Source organism: Drosophila miranda, chromosome XR, assembly GCF_003369915.1.
Source record: "Drosophila miranda strain MSH22 chromosome XR, D.miranda_PacBio2.1, whole genome shotgun sequence".
Lineage (NCBI taxonomy): Eukaryota > Metazoa > Arthropoda > Insecta > Diptera > Drosophilidae > Drosophila > Drosophila miranda.
Window position 1 is genome coordinate 7,823,901 of NC_046674.1, and position 17,166 is coordinate 7,841,066.

General features: G+C 47.7%; 5 protein-coding genes across 11 annotated transcripts; 2 read left to right on the plus strand and 3 right to left on the minus strand.

Moving 5' to 3' along the window:
- The first annotated feature begins 1,785 nt into the window (after positions 1-1,785).
- LOC117185882 (TBC1 domain family member 13) lies at positions 1,786-9,244 on the plus strand. 4 transcript variants are annotated; one of them, XM_033387731.1, is made up of 7 exons: positions 1,786-2,117; positions 2,194-2,267; positions 2,331-2,812; positions 2,890-2,895; positions 2,954-3,202; positions 8,600-8,874; positions 8,938-9,244. In XM_033387731.1, exons 1-7 carry the CDS (start codon positions 2,098-2,100, stop codon positions 9,050-9,052), a joined length of 1,221 nt encoding a protein of 406 aa, XP_033243622.1. In that variant the 5' UTR covers positions 1,786-2,097; the 3' UTR covers positions 9,053-9,244. The 4 variants fall into 4 exon arrangements, with proteins under 4 accessions (XP_033243622.1, XP_033243621.1, XP_033243623.1 ...); XM_033387730.1 differs by lacking the exons at positions 8,600-8,874; positions 8,938-9,244 and adding an exon at positions 3,541-3,940 and having other exon boundaries at positions 1,787-2,117; positions 2,954-3,477; XM_033387732.1 differs by lacking the exons at positions 8,600-8,874; positions 8,938-9,244 and adding an exon at positions 3,541-3,940 and having other exon boundaries at positions 1,787-2,117; positions 2,893-2,895; positions 2,954-3,477.
- LOC117186680 (cytosol aminopeptidase-like) lies at positions 3,808-5,877 on the minus strand. The gene is made up of 3 exons (XM_033387729.1): positions 4,666-5,877; positions 4,148-4,612; positions 3,808-4,089 (listed from the first exon to the last, which is right to left on the minus strand). The coding sequence occupies exons 1-3, from the start codon at positions 5,719-5,721 to the stop codon at positions 3,949-3,951; spliced, it is 1,662 nt and encodes a 553-aa protein (XP_033243620.1). The 5' UTR covers positions 5,722-5,877; the 3' UTR covers positions 3,808-3,948.
- LOC117186679 (cytosol aminopeptidase-like) lies at positions 6,680-12,510 on the minus strand. Of its 4 annotated transcripts, none has more exons than XM_033387726.1 (4): positions 11,454-12,504; positions 7,646-7,783; positions 7,128-7,592; positions 6,680-7,067 (listed from the first exon to the last, which is right to left on the minus strand). In XM_033387726.1, the coding sequence occupies exons 1-4, from the start codon at positions 12,369-12,371 to the stop codon at positions 6,927-6,929; spliced, it is 1,662 nt and encodes a 553-aa protein (XP_033243617.1). In that variant the 5' UTR covers positions 12,372-12,504; the 3' UTR covers positions 6,680-6,926. The 4 variants fall into 4 exon arrangements, with proteins under 4 accessions (XP_033243617.1, XP_033243619.1, XP_033243618.1 ...); XM_033387728.1 differs by having other exon boundaries at positions 6,927-7,067; positions 7,646-7,924; positions 11,964-12,510; XM_033387727.1 differs by having other exon boundaries at positions 6,927-7,067; positions 7,646-7,941; positions 11,981-12,509.
- A 1,928-nt stretch (positions 12,511-14,438) lies between these two features.
- LOC117186582 (cytosol aminopeptidase-like) lies at positions 14,439-15,771 on the minus strand (the record flags this gene model as incomplete). The annotated part of the gene is made up of 3 exons (XM_033387546.1): positions 14,439-14,881; positions 14,942-15,406; positions 15,460-15,771. Coding segments are annotated over 3 exons (801 nt in total), but the record flags the coding sequence as incomplete, so codon positions are not given.
- A 440-nt stretch (positions 15,772-16,211) lies between these two features.
- LOC117186681 (TBC1 domain family member 13-like) lies at positions 16,212-17,162 on the plus strand. Its single transcript, XM_033387734.1, has 2 exons — positions 16,212-16,664; positions 16,728-17,162. Exons 1-2 carry the CDS (start codon positions 16,402-16,404, stop codon positions 16,840-16,842), a joined length of 378 nt encoding a protein of 125 aa, XP_033243625.1. The 5' UTR covers positions 16,212-16,401; the 3' UTR covers positions 16,843-17,162.
- The last annotated feature ends 4 nt before the right edge of the window (positions 17,163-17,166 follow it).

The window sequence follows — 17,166 nt, forward strand, 5'->3', positions numbered from 1 at the left end:
AGATGCACCCCTGGTTTTCAAAGGTACAAACAGTATAGAAACTTCCATGCGCAGGTTTTTTTTTTTAATTTTCGCTCACAAATCGTACTTACGTGTGTCATTTATTCCAATAGACTGCATTTATATCCTTTTTGCTCATTCACTTTCAAACAATTTCTATTTGGCGCTTAAGTTTGGTGGGCCAATGAAATCGTCAGAAAATTTCAGCAAAACATAATGCTGCAGCAACATGTTTTGCAATGCTTTTTTGACGATTTTCATTGGCCGAGAACAAAAATCGCGTTCCATGTTGCGGCAATATGCAAGCAACATTGCATACCCTAGGAAAAGATATTATGGAATTGAGAAAATGTTTGTCATCCCCAGGACCCAACAAAAGATCGAACACTAGCGCTGATTCTCTGTTTTATAAGTTAAAATTTCATAATAAACGAATGTGTGTTTGTGTGGAGATTACAACTGCGAAAACCTATGTAATACAGAGTGATCATAACTCAAGTGTAATTTTGTGTTCGTGTGGGGCGTCATCAAAAAAACACAGTAAAAAAATATATATTACATTGGATTCCCGTTGGAAGAGCTCATGTTTCTCTTTCAGGCACAATCCTCCAGCATCGTACGTCACGCCTTGGCCCACCAGCACAATGGGACGCTCCTCGGCACAAGTGCCGTAGTAACTCAGTAGCTCGTAGTAACTTCTGTCGGTGTCCAGCTCGGCCAGGATGCGGCAGGCGGCGGCCACGGAGCGACGGATCGCCTCTTTCTGTTCGTCGAGCACCTCGTAGGGATTGTAGCCGAGGCACTCCTTGCCGAGGCCGACCACAGCCACCACAGAGTAATAGGGGATGCGCTCTGGCTCGATCGCGAAGAAAAGGCGAGCCTCGCCCCGCTTGGGCATGGGTCCGGACATGCGGAGGACCTCTAGCAATCGGCCGGCAGTCTTCTGGACATTGTACCGCCAACCGGCCGGGGTGAGGATGCCAGAATCATTGCGGTCCGTTTCGTCGGCGAACACGCCGACCACAAGTCCGCGCGATGGAGGATCCGCACACATATCCATCTGCTGGAGCTGCAACATCTGGTTTACCGCCTGCGAGGCGGAGCGGCGCTGGATAGCCTGGGGACGTGGTCGCAGGCGCTGCCGGAAGGCCGGAGGGACCAGCCAACGTACAACGCGAAGCATCATTTTTCGTTAAGCCTGACACAAAGTACCAAAAATATACGAATAATTTATTCATCAATTGCCTAAAATTATATGGGCAGAGCTAAAGATTTTAGTTAGTCAGCATTATTCGACGGAACATCAAAATTGAGCAATAGGAACGATTTTTCTCTGACGTCTTATTAATTTTTTTTTTTTTACCTTCTTCGCTAAAACCTTTTTTTAGACTTAATCCAACAAAAGCAAGAGTTTAAAATCAACCAGTCAAGTAGAAAATGGATTAATTAATTGGATAAAATTATGTGGGCATAGCTGGGCGTTCTTTCTAGCTAATAATATTCGACGGAACATCAAAACTTCGCAATATGGTTTCCAATCCTTGACGGAGAACGATTAACCTATTATAAGCCAAGGGGGTATTTCCATTTTCCACCGAAAATAATGAAAATTTAATGATGTTAGCGCAGTTCAGGTGAAAGATATAGTGGTTTTTTTTTTAAGTTCAGAGGAAAGATGGCATGAATCTACAAAAAGAATTTACAATCGTTAATATTTTCCGCCATTTACCTCAAGTGTTTGAACTATTTAAATAGAGGGGGCTTAAGAGGGCTAAGTTCGGGTTTTCAGCTATATTGTTGTTGAGGAACCAAAATTGAAGCAAAAACAATCAGAGTCAAGTATTTAAAACAAGACAGTCAAGTAGAAAATTGATTCATTAATTGGATAAAATTATGTGGGCAGGGCTGAGAGATCTAGATAGCTAAAAATCTTCGACGGAATATCAAAATTGTTTCTGCTTCGAACTGTATTGGAAAACCAATAATTCAGCTGGCTGGATGACAACAAAGCAATAATATAAGTCCAGTCCACATCATTGCAACGCGACTGTCCCTGCATGGAGCAGACCGAGATCCACGCCCGCATACAGCCAAAGCATGTCTATTTTCAAGGCGCGGTAAGGACGACACAAAAATGTGATGTGTTTTCGGGAATTAAGAACAAAAGATTGTATCCCCCCCTGTATCTTTCAGTGTTAAAGAGTTCGATGATGCGCTGGCCCAGGATGTGGTTGACCTAAAGGAGCTGCGCAGACTGACGTTTAATGGTGGGATATCACACTTCTGATAGGCGTAGCAATTCATGGACATGAATCCAATCCAATCCACAGGTGTGCCCGATGTGCAAAGCTTCCGTGCACTCAGCTGGAAACTGCTGTTGGGCTACTTGGGACCAAGGCGCAGCAGTTGGACGACCACGCTGGCCCAGAAGCGAGCCCTGTACAAGCAATTCATTGAGGAATTGGTACTCCCCCCGGGACACAGCTGCAATGGAGCGGGAGCTGGAGAAGGCGACGGGGACGGGGACGTCGCTGTTGATTCAAGGGGCGTTGGCCTGCAAGATCATCCGCTTAGCGAGGGGCCAGAAAGCGCCTGGAACACATTCTTCAATGACAACGAATTTCTGCTGCAGATCGACAAAGATGTGAGGCGCCTGTGCCCCGACATCTCGTTCTTTCAACAGCCCACAGAGTATCCCTGTGACATTGTGGTGCACAGTAAAGGCGAGCACGGGCGGCGGCTTCACGAGCGGGTAGTGCCCACGGTGCTCAGCTCGGCGAACGTCGAGCGCAAGGGCTTGGGCATGACCAAGGTGAGTTTCGGTCGGAAATTGTGCTAGAAAATAAGCTCAAAGTTTGTTCCATTATGCATACCATTGTGGACATTTAGCAGCAAGTAAGTGACCCCCACTCAAGCGACAATCGATTTAATGAGCCTCTTTGCTCCCAATCAGATCAATTTAATCACAAAGCGTTCGGTGGAGACCTATGCCGCCATGGAGGACGGCCAGGAGGCCCACTGGGAGGTTGTGCAGCGCATCCTATTCATCTATGCCAAGCTGAATCCGGGCCAGGGGTACGTACAGGGCATGAATGAGATTGTCGGACCCATCTACTATGTGATGGCCTCGGATCCGGATCTCTCGTACCGCGCCCACGCGGAGGCAGACTGTTTCTTCTGCTTCACGGCTCTAATGAGCGAGATACGCGACTTCTTCATCAAGACTCTGGACGATGCGGAGGGTGGCATAAAGTTCATGATGGGCCTGCTATCCAACATGCTGAAGACTAAAGATATATACATCTACGAGCATCTGAAGAGCCAAGAGCTGCATCCGCAGTACTATAGCTTTAGGTGGCTCACCCTCCTGCTCTCGCAGGAGTTTCCACTGCCCGATGTGCTGCGAATTTGGGATTCGGTATTCTCGGACGAGCAGCGCTTTAATTTTCTCATCAAAATCTGCTGTTCCATGATATTGTAAGCATGCGCTGACTTTCAACTGATTCATTTACATTTACTGTTGTATTTACTGATTTATAGAATCCAAAGGGAAGCAATTTTGGAGAACGACTTTGCCTCGAATGTGAAGCTGCTGCAAAACTATCCACCCATTGACATAAACGTTGTGATTACTCATGCAGTCTCCCTGGCGTAGCACTCACTTTTAGTGATACCACAGATATTACATACAATACCCGATTCCGGGTAGAGTCTGACAAAGCAATAATCCACAGTTTCTAGTTATCATCTTCAATAGTTCGAAGCCCAGGACCCAACAAAAGATCGAACACTAGCGCTGTTTCTCTGTTTGTGTGGAGATTACAACTGCGAAAACCTATGTAATATAGAGTGATCATAGCTCAAGTGTAATTTTGTGTTCATGTGTGGCGTCGTCAAAAAAACACAGTAAAAAAATATATATAACATTGGATTTCCGTTAGAGATTGATTACTTGGCCAAACGTGGGGCCGTATCCTTGCAAATCGTCTGAGCAATAAACTCCACCAGTGTTCGGGTCGGGCGGCCGGCCATTCCCTTGCGCAGATACTCGTATTCGAAGCCCTTTGTCACCATCACATTTGTAGCATCCTTTGAGGGAGAAAGCCCGTAAGATCTGTGCCCCAACAAAGCGCCCCACAATACTCACAATATGCATCCACTGGCCGCAGGGCACAAAGTCACGGAGAAAGGCAGCGGCCTTGCAGGGACGTCCACCTCGGTCAATGCCGTAGTTCTGCACATCGCTGCGTCCCCCGGCACGCACGGCCTTGCTGTAATATTTCCACAATGGGAAGCGCCACACGCGATCTCCGGTGTGCATGCTGGCGTGCTTGATCTGCTGCCACAGGATCTCCGAGTTGGTAAAGACCCCCGCAGCCGACTCATCCAGGGCCTGGCGCATGTAGCCCGAGCAGGTGCCGACGTCAATGATGCACTTGGGACAGAAGTTTTGCGCATACAGCAGGGCGTCTGCCAGGACCAGTACATCCTCGTGATCGGTGCACTGGATCTCGATGGTCTTGCCGTTCATGGACTTGACCATGTCCCCAGGACGGACCGAATTGCAGCCCACTACGTTTTCACAAAGAGGTATCAGGCCGCGAATGTTGACCTAAGAACAGCATTATTATTCAAGGAGATATCATTGACGTCCTGAGTACTTACCGGTAAACGCAGGCCAGCCACAGCTCGACAACAGGCCACCACAACGGCGGCCCCGGTCATGTCCCCACGCATATGGAAGAGCTCATGTTTCTCTTTCAGGCACAATCCTCCAGCATCGTACGTCACGCCTTGGCCCACCAGCACAATGGGACGCTCCTCGGCACAAGTGCCGTAGTAACTCAGCTCCAGGAAGATGGGTGGCTCGCACGAGGCCTTGCCCACAGCCAGGAAGGCGTGCATCGACTGGCTCTCGGCCCAGCCCTCGACTTTGACCTCCACATTGACACCGGACTTGCAAAGCACCTCGACGACATTCTGCGCAAAGGCTGTGGGTGTGAGGAGGTTGGAGGGCATCTCCTGCAGCTGTCTCGTCAGGTTCTGGGCGGCTGCCTTCTGCAGACCAATTCGCCATCCTTCGAGGTCGCAGACCTCGTCCTTTGTTGCGTACAAGTCCAGCGACGGCACTGGAATCCTGTTCTGTAGGTTGCGCAGCTCCTGGTAGAGCCAGATGCCCAATGCGGCCCCCTCGGCGGCGGACTCGGCGTGGCCGCAGTTTTCAACTTCGATTCTGTCGGTGTCCAGCTCGGCCAGGATGCGGCAGGCGGCGGCCACGGAGCGACGGATCGCCTCTTTCTGTTCGTCGAGCACCTCGTAGGGATTGTAGCCGAGGCACTCCTTGCCGAGGCCGACCACAGCCACCACAGAGTAATAGGGGATGCGCTCTGGCTCGATCGCGAAGAAAAGGCGAGCCTCGCCCCGCTTGGGCATGGGTCCGGACATGCGGAGGACCTCTAGCAATCGGCCGGCAGTCTTCTGGACATTGTACCGCCAACCGGCCGGGGTGAGGATGCCAGAATCATTGCGGTCCGTTTCGTCGGCGAACACGCCGACCACAAGTCCGCGCGATGGAGGATCCGCACACATATCCATCTGCTGGAGCTGCAACATCTGGTTTACCGCCTGCGAGGCGGAGCGGCGCTGGATAGCCTGGGGACGTGGTCGCAGGCGCTGCCGGAAGGCCGGATGGACCAGCCGACGTACAACGCGAAGCATCATTTTTCGTTAAGCCCGACACAAAATACCAAAAATATACGAATAATACGACTAGTTAAAGATACTTCAAAGACGATTTGATTTTAGCGGAAGCAAAAAAATTTCAAAATTTTCCAGCAGAATATTCTGGATACGTGTTTCGTGTTCAATTTCTAGCAATAGAATGCCAAACTGAGGCGATGAATGTACTCCATGAGAAAGTGACACTCACTTCAAGGGCTATTTGGTCGGTACATTCAGGAAATTCAAAAGGATCAGCATCTAAAAACGAGTGGACATCGTTTTTCACTCACTACTGTTTTGGTTTGTCTGTCCTCGGATGAGTATACATATCTATGTATGTATATCTTCGACAAATGGGGCTAACAAATCGTGAACTCTTGAAGGGCCACGGTACTCGAATAGATGTGGCTCTGGATCTATGAGCGTCCTTGATGAGCACCTAGATATCAGAGACCATAAAAGCTAGAACAAGCAAATCCAGACACCTCCGCCGATCCGTCCGCCCCCATAAAGACATAGAAAATCTGTGGCATTCACAATTTTTAAAATACGAGAAAAGAAAAAACCGAAAACGCAGAATCGTAGAGAACGCCATATCTACTAGACTGTCAAATGTGGATGAGATCGGATCGTTATTATAGCCATAATGACCAAATCGCCTTCCACGCGCTTACTCATTCTCTCTCGATCTCTCTATCCATCTCACACACTCTTTCTCGTGCAGTGTGTTCGCTCTGGCGGAGGGAAGCGAGATAGAACGGCGGGCTTGTGTGTAAGAAAGAGAGAGAAACACACCACTCTCCTATCTCATGACAAGTGCGAGCATAATTCACAGTTAACTTCGTTCCCGCTCGTTAAAGAATCTTTTTTTTATAAGTGTGTGATAAAAAAGAAAGGGTTTTACAATCAAAAGGTTAGAGAATAACATTTATTTGGCATACGCCTAGCTTTTAAAATATTTCAGCGAAAAATAAGCTTTAATTTTACAATAATGCATTGCCGTTACAAAGTGCCGTGACTAAATGATTACTTAAAAGTTTCGATAGTGCATCATTAATTCCAAAAACCTATTCCTTGAAAATACTAAAAATTTGTAAACATGTTCAATTAACATTGTCTGGCCAAAATATTTATGACAGCAGCGGAGTGCTTTGTGGGACTGACTATTGGGACTGGCATATCTTCATTACATCTGGAAGACTTTACTACTTGCCCAACTTCGGCGCGGTGTCCTTGCAGATGGTCTGGGCAATGAACTCGACCAGGGTGCGGGTCGGACGGCCAGCCATGCCACGGCGAAGGTACTCAAAGTCGATGCCGTTGGTGACCATCACGTTCGTGGCATCCTGAAACGAGAAACGCAGTTAGACAATCCACCACCGAGTGGGAGATCCTCCTATACTCACAATGTGCATCCACTGGCCACACGGCACAAACTCACGCAGGAAGGCAGCGGCCTTGCAGGGACGTCCACCTCGGCCAATGCCGTAGTTCTGCACATCGCTGCGTCCCCCGGCACGCACGGCCTTGCTGTAATATTTCCACAATGGGAAGCGCCACACGCGATCTCCGGTGTGCATGCTGGCGTGCTTGATCTGCTGCCACAGGATCTCCGAGTTGGTAAAGACCCCCGCAGCCGACTCATCCAGGGCCTGGCGCATGTAGCCCGAGCAGGTGCCGACGTCAATGATGCACTTGGGACAGAAGTTTTGCGCATACAGCAGGGCGTCTGCCAGGACCAGTACATCCTCGTGATCGGTGCACTGGATCTCGATGGTCTTGCCGTTCATGGACTTGACCATGTCCCCAGGACGGACCGAATTGCAGCCCACTACGTTTTCACAAAGAGGTATCAGGCCGCGAATGTTGACCTAAGAACAGCATTATTATTCAAGGAGATATCATTGACGTCCTGAGTACTTACCGGTAAACGCAGGCCAGCCACAGCTCGACAACAGGCCACCACAACGGCGGCCCCGGTCATGTCCCCACGCATATGGAAGAGCTCATGTTTCTCTTTCAGGCACAATCCTCCAGCATCGTACGTCACGCCTTGGCCCACCAGCACAATGGGACGCTCCTCGGCACAAGTGCCGTAGTAACTCAGTAGCTCGTAGTAACTTCTGTCGGTGTCCAGCTTGGCCAGGATGCGGCAGGCGGCGGCCACGGAGCGACGGATCGCCTCTTTCTGTTCGTCGAGCACCTCGTAGGGATTGTAGCCTGCGATAATAACGATCCGATGTCATCCACATTTGACAGTCTAGTAGATATGGTGTTCTCTACGATTCTGCGTTTTCGGTTTCTTCTTTTCTCGTATTTTAAAAATTGTGAATGCCACAGATTTTTGGTCTTTGTGGGGTTGGACGGATCCAGGTGTCTGGATTTGCTTGCTCTAGCTTTCATGGTCTCTGATATCTAGGTGCTCATCAAGGACGCTCATAGATCCAGAGCCACATCTATTCGAGTACCGTGGCCCTTCAAGAGTTCACGATTTGTTAGCCCCATTTGTCGAAGATATACATACATAGATATGTATACTCATCCGAGGACAGACAAACCAAAACAGTAGTGAGTGAAAAACGATGTCCACTCGTTTTTAGATGCTGATCCTTTTGAATTTCCTGAATGTACCGACCAAATAGCCCTTGAAGTGAGTGTCACTTTCTCATGGAGTACATTCATCGCCTCAGTTTGGCATTCTATTGCTAGAAATTGAACACGAAACACGTATCCAGAATATTCTGCTGGAAAATTTTGAAATTTTTTTGCTTCCGCTAAAATCAAATCGTCTTTGAAGTATCTTTAACTAGTCGTATTATTCGTATATTTTTGGTACTTTGTGTCGGGCTTAACGAAAAATGATGCTCTAATGAGCGAGATACGCGACTTCTTCATCAAGACTCTGGACGATGCGGAGGGTGGCATAAAGTTCATGATGGGCCTGCTATCCAACATGCTGAAGACTAAAGATATATACATCTACGAGCATCTGAAGAGCCAAGAGCTGCATCCGCAGTACTATAGCTTTAGGTGGCTCACCCTCCTGCTCTCGCAGGAGTTTCCACTGCCCGATGTGCTGCGAATTTGGGATTCGGTATTCTCGGACGAGCAGCGCTTTAATTTTCTCATCAAAATCTGCTGTTCCATGATATTGTAAGCATGCGCTGACTTTCAACTGATTCATTTACATTTACTGTTGTATTTACTGATTTATAGAATCCAAAGGGAAGCAATTTTGGAGAACGACTTTGCCTCGAATGTGAAGCTGCTGCAAAACTATCCACCCATTGACATAAACGTTGTGATTACTCATGCAGTCTCCCTGGCGTAGCACTCACTTTTAGTGATACCACAGATATTACATACAATACCCGATTCCGGGTAGAGTCTGACAAAGCAATAATCCACAGTTTCTAGTTATCATCTTCAATAGTTCGAAGCCCAGGACCCAACAAAAGATCGAACACTAGCGCTGTTTCTCTGTTTTATACGTTAAAATTTCATAATAAACGAATGTGCCGCATGTGTTTGCGATTACAGTTTACAACTGTGAAGTGGTTTGAAAGAGTAACGTATAAAAAAAGGTATAAATACTGGGATCCACAAAAGGGAACATTTGGACAAGTACCAAGAAGGGATATTGCTCTCCCTATGTTACTCAACTTTGCCGCCTCAATTCAAGTTAAAAGGTGAACGAAGGAGAGCGGTTTTTTTTGTTTTTTGAGTTGAAACTTGTAAAATAATTACGGCGTCAATTCGAAAATGGAGGATTCTCAAGTTTAACGCTGTACTGGGGGGTCTCAGACTGTGCAGATCTAGCCTCGGTCTCTTGGAAGAAAAACTGTTGGCGAAGACAGACGTGCTATTTTTGTCCAGTCCAAGTATAAAGAAAAAAAAAGAGGAATAAAAACCGGGAAAAGATCTTAACAGCTGAATACAGCAAAAAGAAAGAAATATTGTGCGTTTATAAAGTAAAAGTGTGTTAAGTGCCAATCTCAATTGGTATGTATTTCAGCGTCGCTAATATACACCACATACACTCGTGGCGTAGGGTAGTGCTTTTTTTTATTGTAGGAAATTAATTTTTCAGATTGGCGGTTAGTACCGCACAGTTTTTACATTCCCTTTTGCATATTTATTTATTATTATTATCTATTTGCCTAACATAAGAGCTAGAGATATGTACCCTTCCCTTCTTTCAATTTGTAAGTTAAATTTCAATCTAAAGTGTATTATTAAGAGTTAATCATTTATTAGTTTACTAGTGCGATGCATGTGCTATTGCTCAATATGAAATATAGGATTTAACATGAATCGGGGCTAGAGTTCTATATGCGGGGACCATGCTGGGCAAAGGAGGGTAATGGGGTTGGATAGGAGGCTGTAAGAGCCTTCTTTATGGGATCACCGGATGAACCGGGAGCGGTGATCATGGTAGGGTGGGCATGAGTGGTCACAACAACACCGTGGCACGACTTGTATGTGTGTATGTGTCCGTGTGTGTAGTTAGGTGTATTTGCTCTTGTACATATTTGTGTCGATACTTCGCTTGCACGTGAAATTTTAATGAACGTTACTGTGTCAGTATTATGATTGTTGGAGTAGAGCTGTGTCCCGTCCGTTCTGGGAAATAAAAAACCCCCCCATTTCTTGCCGATGAGACGGAAGCCGGAGCAAGCACGTGCCCGGACGGGAGACGAACCATCACCTGCTCAGCCTTCCGTGAAGGTTTGGTAAAATCCAATATGCTACAACTGCGAAAACCTATGTAATATAGAGTGATCATAGCTCAAGTGTAATTTTGTGTTCGTGTGTGGCGTCATCAAAAAAACACAGTAAAAAAATATATATTACATTGGATTCCCGTTAGAGATTGATTACTTGGCCAAACGTGGGGCCGTATCCTTGCAAATCGTCTGAGCAATAAACTCCACCAGTGTTCGGGTCGGGCGGCCGGCCATTCCCTTGCGCAGATACTCGTATTCGAAGCCCTTTGTCACCATCACATTTGTAGCATCCTTTGAGGGAGAAAGCCCGTAAGATCTGTGCCCCAACAAAGCGCCCCACAATACTCACAATATGCATCCACTGGCCGCAGGGCACAAACTCACGGAGAAAGGCAGCGGCCTTGCAGGGACGTCCACCTCGGTCAATGCCGTAGTTCTGCACATCGCTGCGTCCCCCGGCACGCACGGCCTTGCTGTAATATTTCCACAATGGGAAGCGCCACACGCGATCTCCGGTGTGCATGCTGGCGTGCTTGATCTGCTGCCACAGGATCTCCGAGTTGGTAAAGACCCCCGCAGCCGACTCATCCAGGGCCTGGCGCATGTAGCCCGAGCAGGTGCCGACGTCAATGATGCACTTGGGACAGAAGTTTTGCGCATACAGCAGGGCGTCTGCCAGGACCAGTACATCCTCGTGATCGGTGCACTGGATCTCGATGGTCTTGCCGTTCATGGACTTGACCATGTCCCCAGGACGGACCGAATTGCAGCCCACTACGTTTTCACAAAGAGGTATCAGGCCGCGAATGTTGACCTAAGAACAGCATTATTATTCAAGGAGATATCATTGACGTCCTGAGTACTTACCGGTAAACGCAGGCCAGCCACAGCTCGACAACAGGCCACCACAACGGCGGCCCCGGTCATGTCCCCACGCATATGGAAGAGCTCATGTTTCTCTTTCAGGCACAATCCTCCAGCATCGTACGTCACGCCTTGGCCCACCAGCACAATGGGACGCTCCTCGGCACAAGTGCCGTAGTAACTCAGCTCCAGGAAGATGGGTGGCTCGCACGAGGCCTTGCCCACAGCCAGGAAGGCGTGCATCGACTGGCTCTCGGCCCAGCCCTCGACTTTGACCTCCACATTGACACCGGACTTGCAAAGCACCTCGACGACATTCTGCGCAAAGGCTGTGGGTGTGAGGAGGTTGGAGGGCATCTCCTGCAGCTGTCTCGTCAGGTTCTGGGCGGCTGCCTTCTGCAGACCAATTCGCCATCCTTCGAGGTCGCAGACCTCGTCCTTTGTTGCGTACAAGTCCAGCGACGGCACTGGAATCCTGTTCTGTAGGTTGCGCAGCTCCTGGTAGAGCCAGATGCCCAATGCGGCCCCCTCGGCGGCGGACTCGGCGTGGCCGCAGTTTTCAACTTCGATTCTGTCGGTGTCCAGCTCGGCCAGGATGCGGCAGGCGGCGGCCACGGAGCGACGGATCGCCTCTTTCTGTTCGTCGAGCACCTCGTAGGGATTGTAGCCGAGGCACTCCTTGCCGAGGCCGACCACAGCCACCACAGAGTAATAGGGGATGCGCTCTGGCTCGATCGCGAAGAAAAGGCGAGCCTCGCCCCGCTTGGGCATGGGTCCGGACATGCGGAGGACCTCTAGCAATCGGCCGGCAGTCTTCTGGACATTGTACCGCCAACCGGCCGGGGTGAGGATGCCAGCATCATTGCGGTCCGTTTCGTCGGCGAACACGCCGACCACAAGTCCGCGCGATGGAGGATCCGCACACATATCCATCTGCTGGAGCTGCAACATCTGGTTTACCGCCTGCGAGGCGGAGCGGCGCTGGATAGCCTGGGGACGTGGTCGCAGGCGCTGCCGGAAGGCCGGATGGACCAGCCGACGTACAACGCGAAGCATCATTTTTCGTTAAGCCCGACACAAAGTACCAAAAATATACGAATAATACGACTAGTTAAAGATACTTCAAAGACGATTTGATTTTAGCGGAAGCAACAAAATTTCAAAATTTTCCAGCAGAATATTCTGGATACGTGTTTCGTGTTCAATTTCTAGCAATAGAATGCCAAACTGAGGCGATGAATGTACTCCATGAGAAAGTGACACTCACTTCAAGGGCTATTTGGTCGGTACATTCAGGAAATTCAAAAGGATCAGCATCTAAAAACGAGTGGACATCGTTTTTCACTCACTACTGTTTTGGTTTGTCTGTCCTCGGATGAGTATACATATCTATGTATGTATATCTTCGACAAATGGGGCTAACAAATCGTGAACTCTTGAAGGGCCACGGTACTCGAATAGATGTGGCTCTGGATCTATGAGCGTCCTTGATGAGCACCTAGATATCAGAGACCATAAAAGCTAGAGCAAGCAAATCCAGACACCTCCGCCGATCCGTCCGCCCCCATAAAGACATAGAAAATCTGTGGCATTCACAATTTTTACGAGGTGGAACGTTGTGAGTTGCTGCGGACACCGCAACTCTACAGTTATACCCGATACTAAGTCAGTATGGCTCTCCTCCGGCAGACGCCGCTAATATTGAACCACACGACAAAGAGTGCGTCAAGAGAGACAGAAAATCAGTCTGAGCGTGACGTCGGGCGCTGCGTAGCCACTGAAAATTGATTTCTTGCTTTTGGCTACAAAAATGATCCGATCTGATCCAGATTCAGCAATCTGATAGATATGGTCATTATCTATGATTCTGCGTTTTTAGTTTTCTCGAATGTGCAATATTGTGGATGCAACAGATTTTCGTCTTTTGTGGGGGCGGAAGGGGGTGGGGCGAAATTCTGAGATATACGTTTTATAGTGAGATCTAACAGAAGTGCGGATACCAAATTTGGTTACTCTAGCCTTAATAGTCTCTGAGATTTGTGGATGCCCCAGATTTTCGTCCTTTGCGGGGGCGGAAGGGGGTGTGGCGAAATTTGGACACGAAACGGTCAAGGTCCGATATCACAGGAGTGTGGATACCAAATTTGGTTGCTCTGGCTCTTATAGGTTCTGAGATCCTTGAACTCATATTTTGCAATTGACAAAACCGACCATGAAACCTGTGTGTTAGAGAGAGACAGAGCGAGAAAGAATGAAATTGTTTTCTTGATTCTGGCTATAATCATTATACGATCTGGTTCAGATTTTGCACTGTAGAAGATATGGTCATCCTCACCGATTCTGCGTTTTTGGTTTTCTCGTATCTTTAAAAATGTGGATGCCACAGATTTTCGTCTTTTGTGGGGGCGGAAGTGGGCGGGGCGAAGTTTTGAAATATTTTTGTAGCAGTGACATATCACAGAAGTCTGGATCCAAAACATCGTTGCTCTAGCTCTTATAGTCTTTGAGCACTAGGCGCTGAAGGGGACGGACGGACGGACGGACGGACGGACAGACGGACAGACAGACAGGGCTCAATCGACTCGGCTATTGATGCTGATCAAGAATTAATATACTTTATGGGGTCGGAAACGATTCCTTCTGGACGTTACACACATCCACTTTTACCACAAATCTAATATACCCCAATACTCATTTTGAGTATCGGGTATAAAAATACGAGAAAAGAAAAAACCGAAAACGCAGAATCGTAGAGAACGCCATATCTACTAGACTGTCAAATGTGGATGAGATCGGATCGTTATTATAGCCATAATGACCAAATCGCCTTCCACGCGCTTACTCATTCTCTCTCGATCTCTCTATCCATCTCACACACTCTTTCTCGTGCAGTGTGTTCGCTCTGGCGGAGGGAAGCGAGATAGAACGGCGGGCTTGTGTGTAAGAAAGAGAGAGAAACACACCACTCTCCTATCTCATGACAAGTGCGAGCATAATTCACAGTTAACTTCGTTCCCGCTCGTTAAAGAATCTTTTTTTTATAAGTGTGTGATAAAAAAGAAAGGGTTTTACAATCAAAAGGTTAGAGAATAACATTTATTTGGCATACGCCTAGCTTTTAAAATATTTCAGCGAAAAATAAGCTTTAATTTTACAATAATGCATTGCCGTTACAAAGTGCCGTGACTAAATGATTACTTAAAAGTTTCGATAGTGCATCATTAATTCCAAAAACCTATTCCTTGAAAATACTAAAAATTTGTAAACATGTTCAATTAACATTGTCTGGCCAAAATATTTATGACAGCAGCGGAGTGCTTTGTGGGACTGACTATTGGGACTGGCATATCTTCATTACATCTGGAAGACTTTACTACTTGCCCAACTTCGGCGCGGTGTCCTTGCAGATGGTCTGGGCAATGAACTCGACCAGGGTGCGGGTCGGACGGCCAGCCATGCCACGGCGAAGGTACTCAAAGTCGATGCCGTTGGTGACCGTGATGGTCATAGATCCAGAGCCACATCTATTCGAGTACCGTGGCCCTTCAAGAGTTCACGTTCGTGGCATCCTGAAACGAGAAACGCAGTTAGACAATCCACCACCGAGTGGGAGATCCTCCTATACTCACAATGTGCATCCACTGGCCACACGGCACAAACTCACGCAGGAAGGCAGCGGCCTTGCAGGGACGTCCACCTCGGCCAATGCCGTAGTTCTGCACATCGCTGCGTCCCCCGGCACGCACGGCCTTGCTGTAATATTTCCACAATGGGAAGCGCCACACGCGATCTCCGGTGTGCATGCTGGCGTGCTTGATCTGCTGCCACAGGATCTCCGAGTTGGTAAAGACCCCCGCAGCCGACTCATCCAGGGCCTGGCGCATGTAGCCCGAGCAGGTGCCGACGTCAATGATGCACTTGGGACAGAAGTTTTGCGCATACAGCAGGGCGTCTGCCAGGACCAGTACATCCTCGTGATCGGTGCACTGGATCTCGATGGTCTTGCCGTTCATGGACTTGACCATGTCCCCAGGACGGACCGAATTGCAGCGAATTGCGTTTTCACAAAGAGGTATCAGGCCGCGAATGTTGACCTAAGTACAGCATTATTATTCAAGGAGATATCATTGATGTCCTGAGTACTTACCGGTAAACGCAGGCCAGCCACAGCTCGACAACAGGCCACCACAACGGCGGCCCCGGTCATGTCCCCACGCATATGGAAGAGCTCATGTTTCTCTTTCAGGCACAATCCTCCAGCATCGTACGTCACGCCTTGGCCCACCAGCACAATGGGACGCTCCTCGGCACAAGTGCCGTAGTAACTCAGTAGCTCGTAGTAACTTCTGTCGGTGTCCAGCTTGGCCAGGATGCGGCAGGCGGCGGCCACGGAGCGACGGATCGCCTCTTTCTGTTCGTCGAGCACCTCGTAGGGATTGTAGCCTGCGATAATAACGATCCGATGTCATCCACATTTGACAGTCTAGTAGATATGGTGTTCTCTACGATTCTGCGTTTTCGGTTTCTTCTTTTCTCGTATTTTAAAAATTGTGAGCGCCACAGATTTTTGGTCTTTGTGGGGTTGGACGGATCCAGGTGTCTGGATTTGCTTGCTCTAGCTTTCATGGTCTCTGATATCTAGGTGCTCATCAAGGACGCTCATAGATCCCGAGCCACATCTATTCGAGTACCGTGGCCCTTCAAGAGTTCACGATTTGTTAGCCCCATTTGTCGAAGATATACATACATAGATATGTATACTCATCCGAGGACAGACAAACCAAAACAGTAGTGAGTGAAAAACGATGTCCACTCGTTTTTAGATGCTGATCCTTTTGAATTTCCTGAATGTACCGACCAAATAGCCCTTGAAGTGAGTGTCACTTTCTCATGGAGTACATTCATCGCCTCAGTTTGGCATTCTATTGCTAGAAATTGAACACGAAACACGTATCCAGAATATTCTGCTGGAAAATTTTGAAATTTTTTTGCTTCCGCTAAAATCAAATCGTCTTTGAAGTATCTTTAACTAGTATTATTCGTATATTTTTGGTACTTTGTGTCGGGCTTAACGAAAAATGATGCTCTAATGAGCGAGATACGCGACTTCTTCATCAAGACTCTGGACGATGCGGAGGGCCTGCTATCCAACATGCTGAAGACTAAAGATATATACATCTACGAGCATCTGAAGAGCCAAGAGCTGCATCCGCAGTACTATAGCTTTAGGTGGCTCACCCTCCTGCTCTCGCAGGAGTTTCCACTGCCCGATGTGCTGCGAATTTGGGATTCGGTATTCTCGGACGAGCAGCGCTTTAATTTTCTCATCAAAATCTGCTGTTCCATGATATTGTAAGCATGCGCTGATTTTCAACTGATTCATTTACATTTACTGTTGTATTTACTGATTTATAGAATCCAAAGGGAAGCAATTTTGGAGAACGACTTTGCCTCGAATGTGAAGCTGCTGCAAAACTATCCACCCATTGACATAAACGTTGTGATTACTCATGCAGTCTCCCTGGCGTAGCACTCACTTTTAGTGATACCACAGATATTACATACAATACCCGATTCCGGGTAGAGTCTGACAAAGCAATAATCCACAGTTTCTAGTTATCATCTTCAATAGTTCGAAGCCCAGGACCCAACAAAAGATCGAACACTAGCGCTGTTTCTCTGTTTTATACGTTAAAATTTCATAATAAACGAATGTGCCGCATGTGTTTGTGTGGAGATTACATCTGCGAAAACCTATGTAATATAGAGTGATCATAGCTCAAGTGTAATTTTGTGTTCATGTGTGGCGTCGTCAAAAAAACACAGTAAAAAAATATATATAACATTGGATTCC

What these genes read in the sequence shown, in the direction of transcription:
- LOC117186681 (XM_033387734.1), top strand. Translation starts at nt 16,402, where the DNA reads ATGAGCGAGATACGCGACTTCTTCATCAAGACTCTGGACGATGCGGAG. An exon ending in ATCTGCTGTTCCATGATATT is followed by an intron (nt 16,665 to 16,727) that starts GTAAGCATGCGC and finishes ACTGATTTATAG; the next exon opens with AATCCAAAGGGAAGCAATTT.
- LOC117185882 (XM_033387731.1), top strand. Translation starts at nt 2,098, where the DNA reads ATGTCTATTTTCAAGGCGCG. An exon ending in ATGTCTATTTTCAAGGCGCG is followed by an intron (nt 2,118 to 2,193) that starts GTAAGGACGACA and finishes TGTATCTTTCAG; the next exon opens with TGTTAAAGAGTTCGATGATG. An exon ending in TCACGGCTCTAATGAGCGAG is followed by an intron (nt 3,203 to 8,599) that starts ATACGCGACTTC and finishes CTAATGAGCGAG; the next exon opens with ATACGCGACTTCTTCATCAA.
- LOC117186679 (XM_033387726.1), bottom strand. Translation starts at nt 12,371, where the DNA reads ATGATGCTTCGCGTTGTACGTCGGCTGGTCCATCCGGCCTTCCGGCAG. An exon ending in AGGAGCGTCCCATTGTGCTG is followed by an intron (nt 7,784 to 11,453) that starts GTGGGCCAAGGC and finishes CCCATTGTGCTG; the next exon opens with GTGGGCCAAGGCGTGACGTA. An exon ending in TGGCTGGCCTGCGTTTACCG is followed by an intron (nt 7,593 to 7,645) that starts GTAAGTACTCAG and finishes TGCTGTTCTTAG; the next exon opens with GTCAACATTCGCGGCCTGAT.
- LOC117186680 (XM_033387729.1), bottom strand. Translation starts at nt 5,721, where the DNA reads ATGATGCTTCGCGTTGTACGTCGGCTGGTCCATCCGGCCTTCCGGCAG. An exon ending in TGGCTGGCCTGCGTTTACCG is followed by an intron (nt 4,613 to 4,665) that starts GTAAGTACTCAG and finishes TGCTGTTCTTAG; the next exon opens with GTCAACATTCGCGGCCTGAT. An exon ending in GCGGCCAGTGGATGCATATT is followed by an intron (nt 4,090 to 4,147) that starts GTGAGTATTGTG and finishes TCTCCCTCAAAG; the next exon opens with GATGCTACAAATGTGATGGT.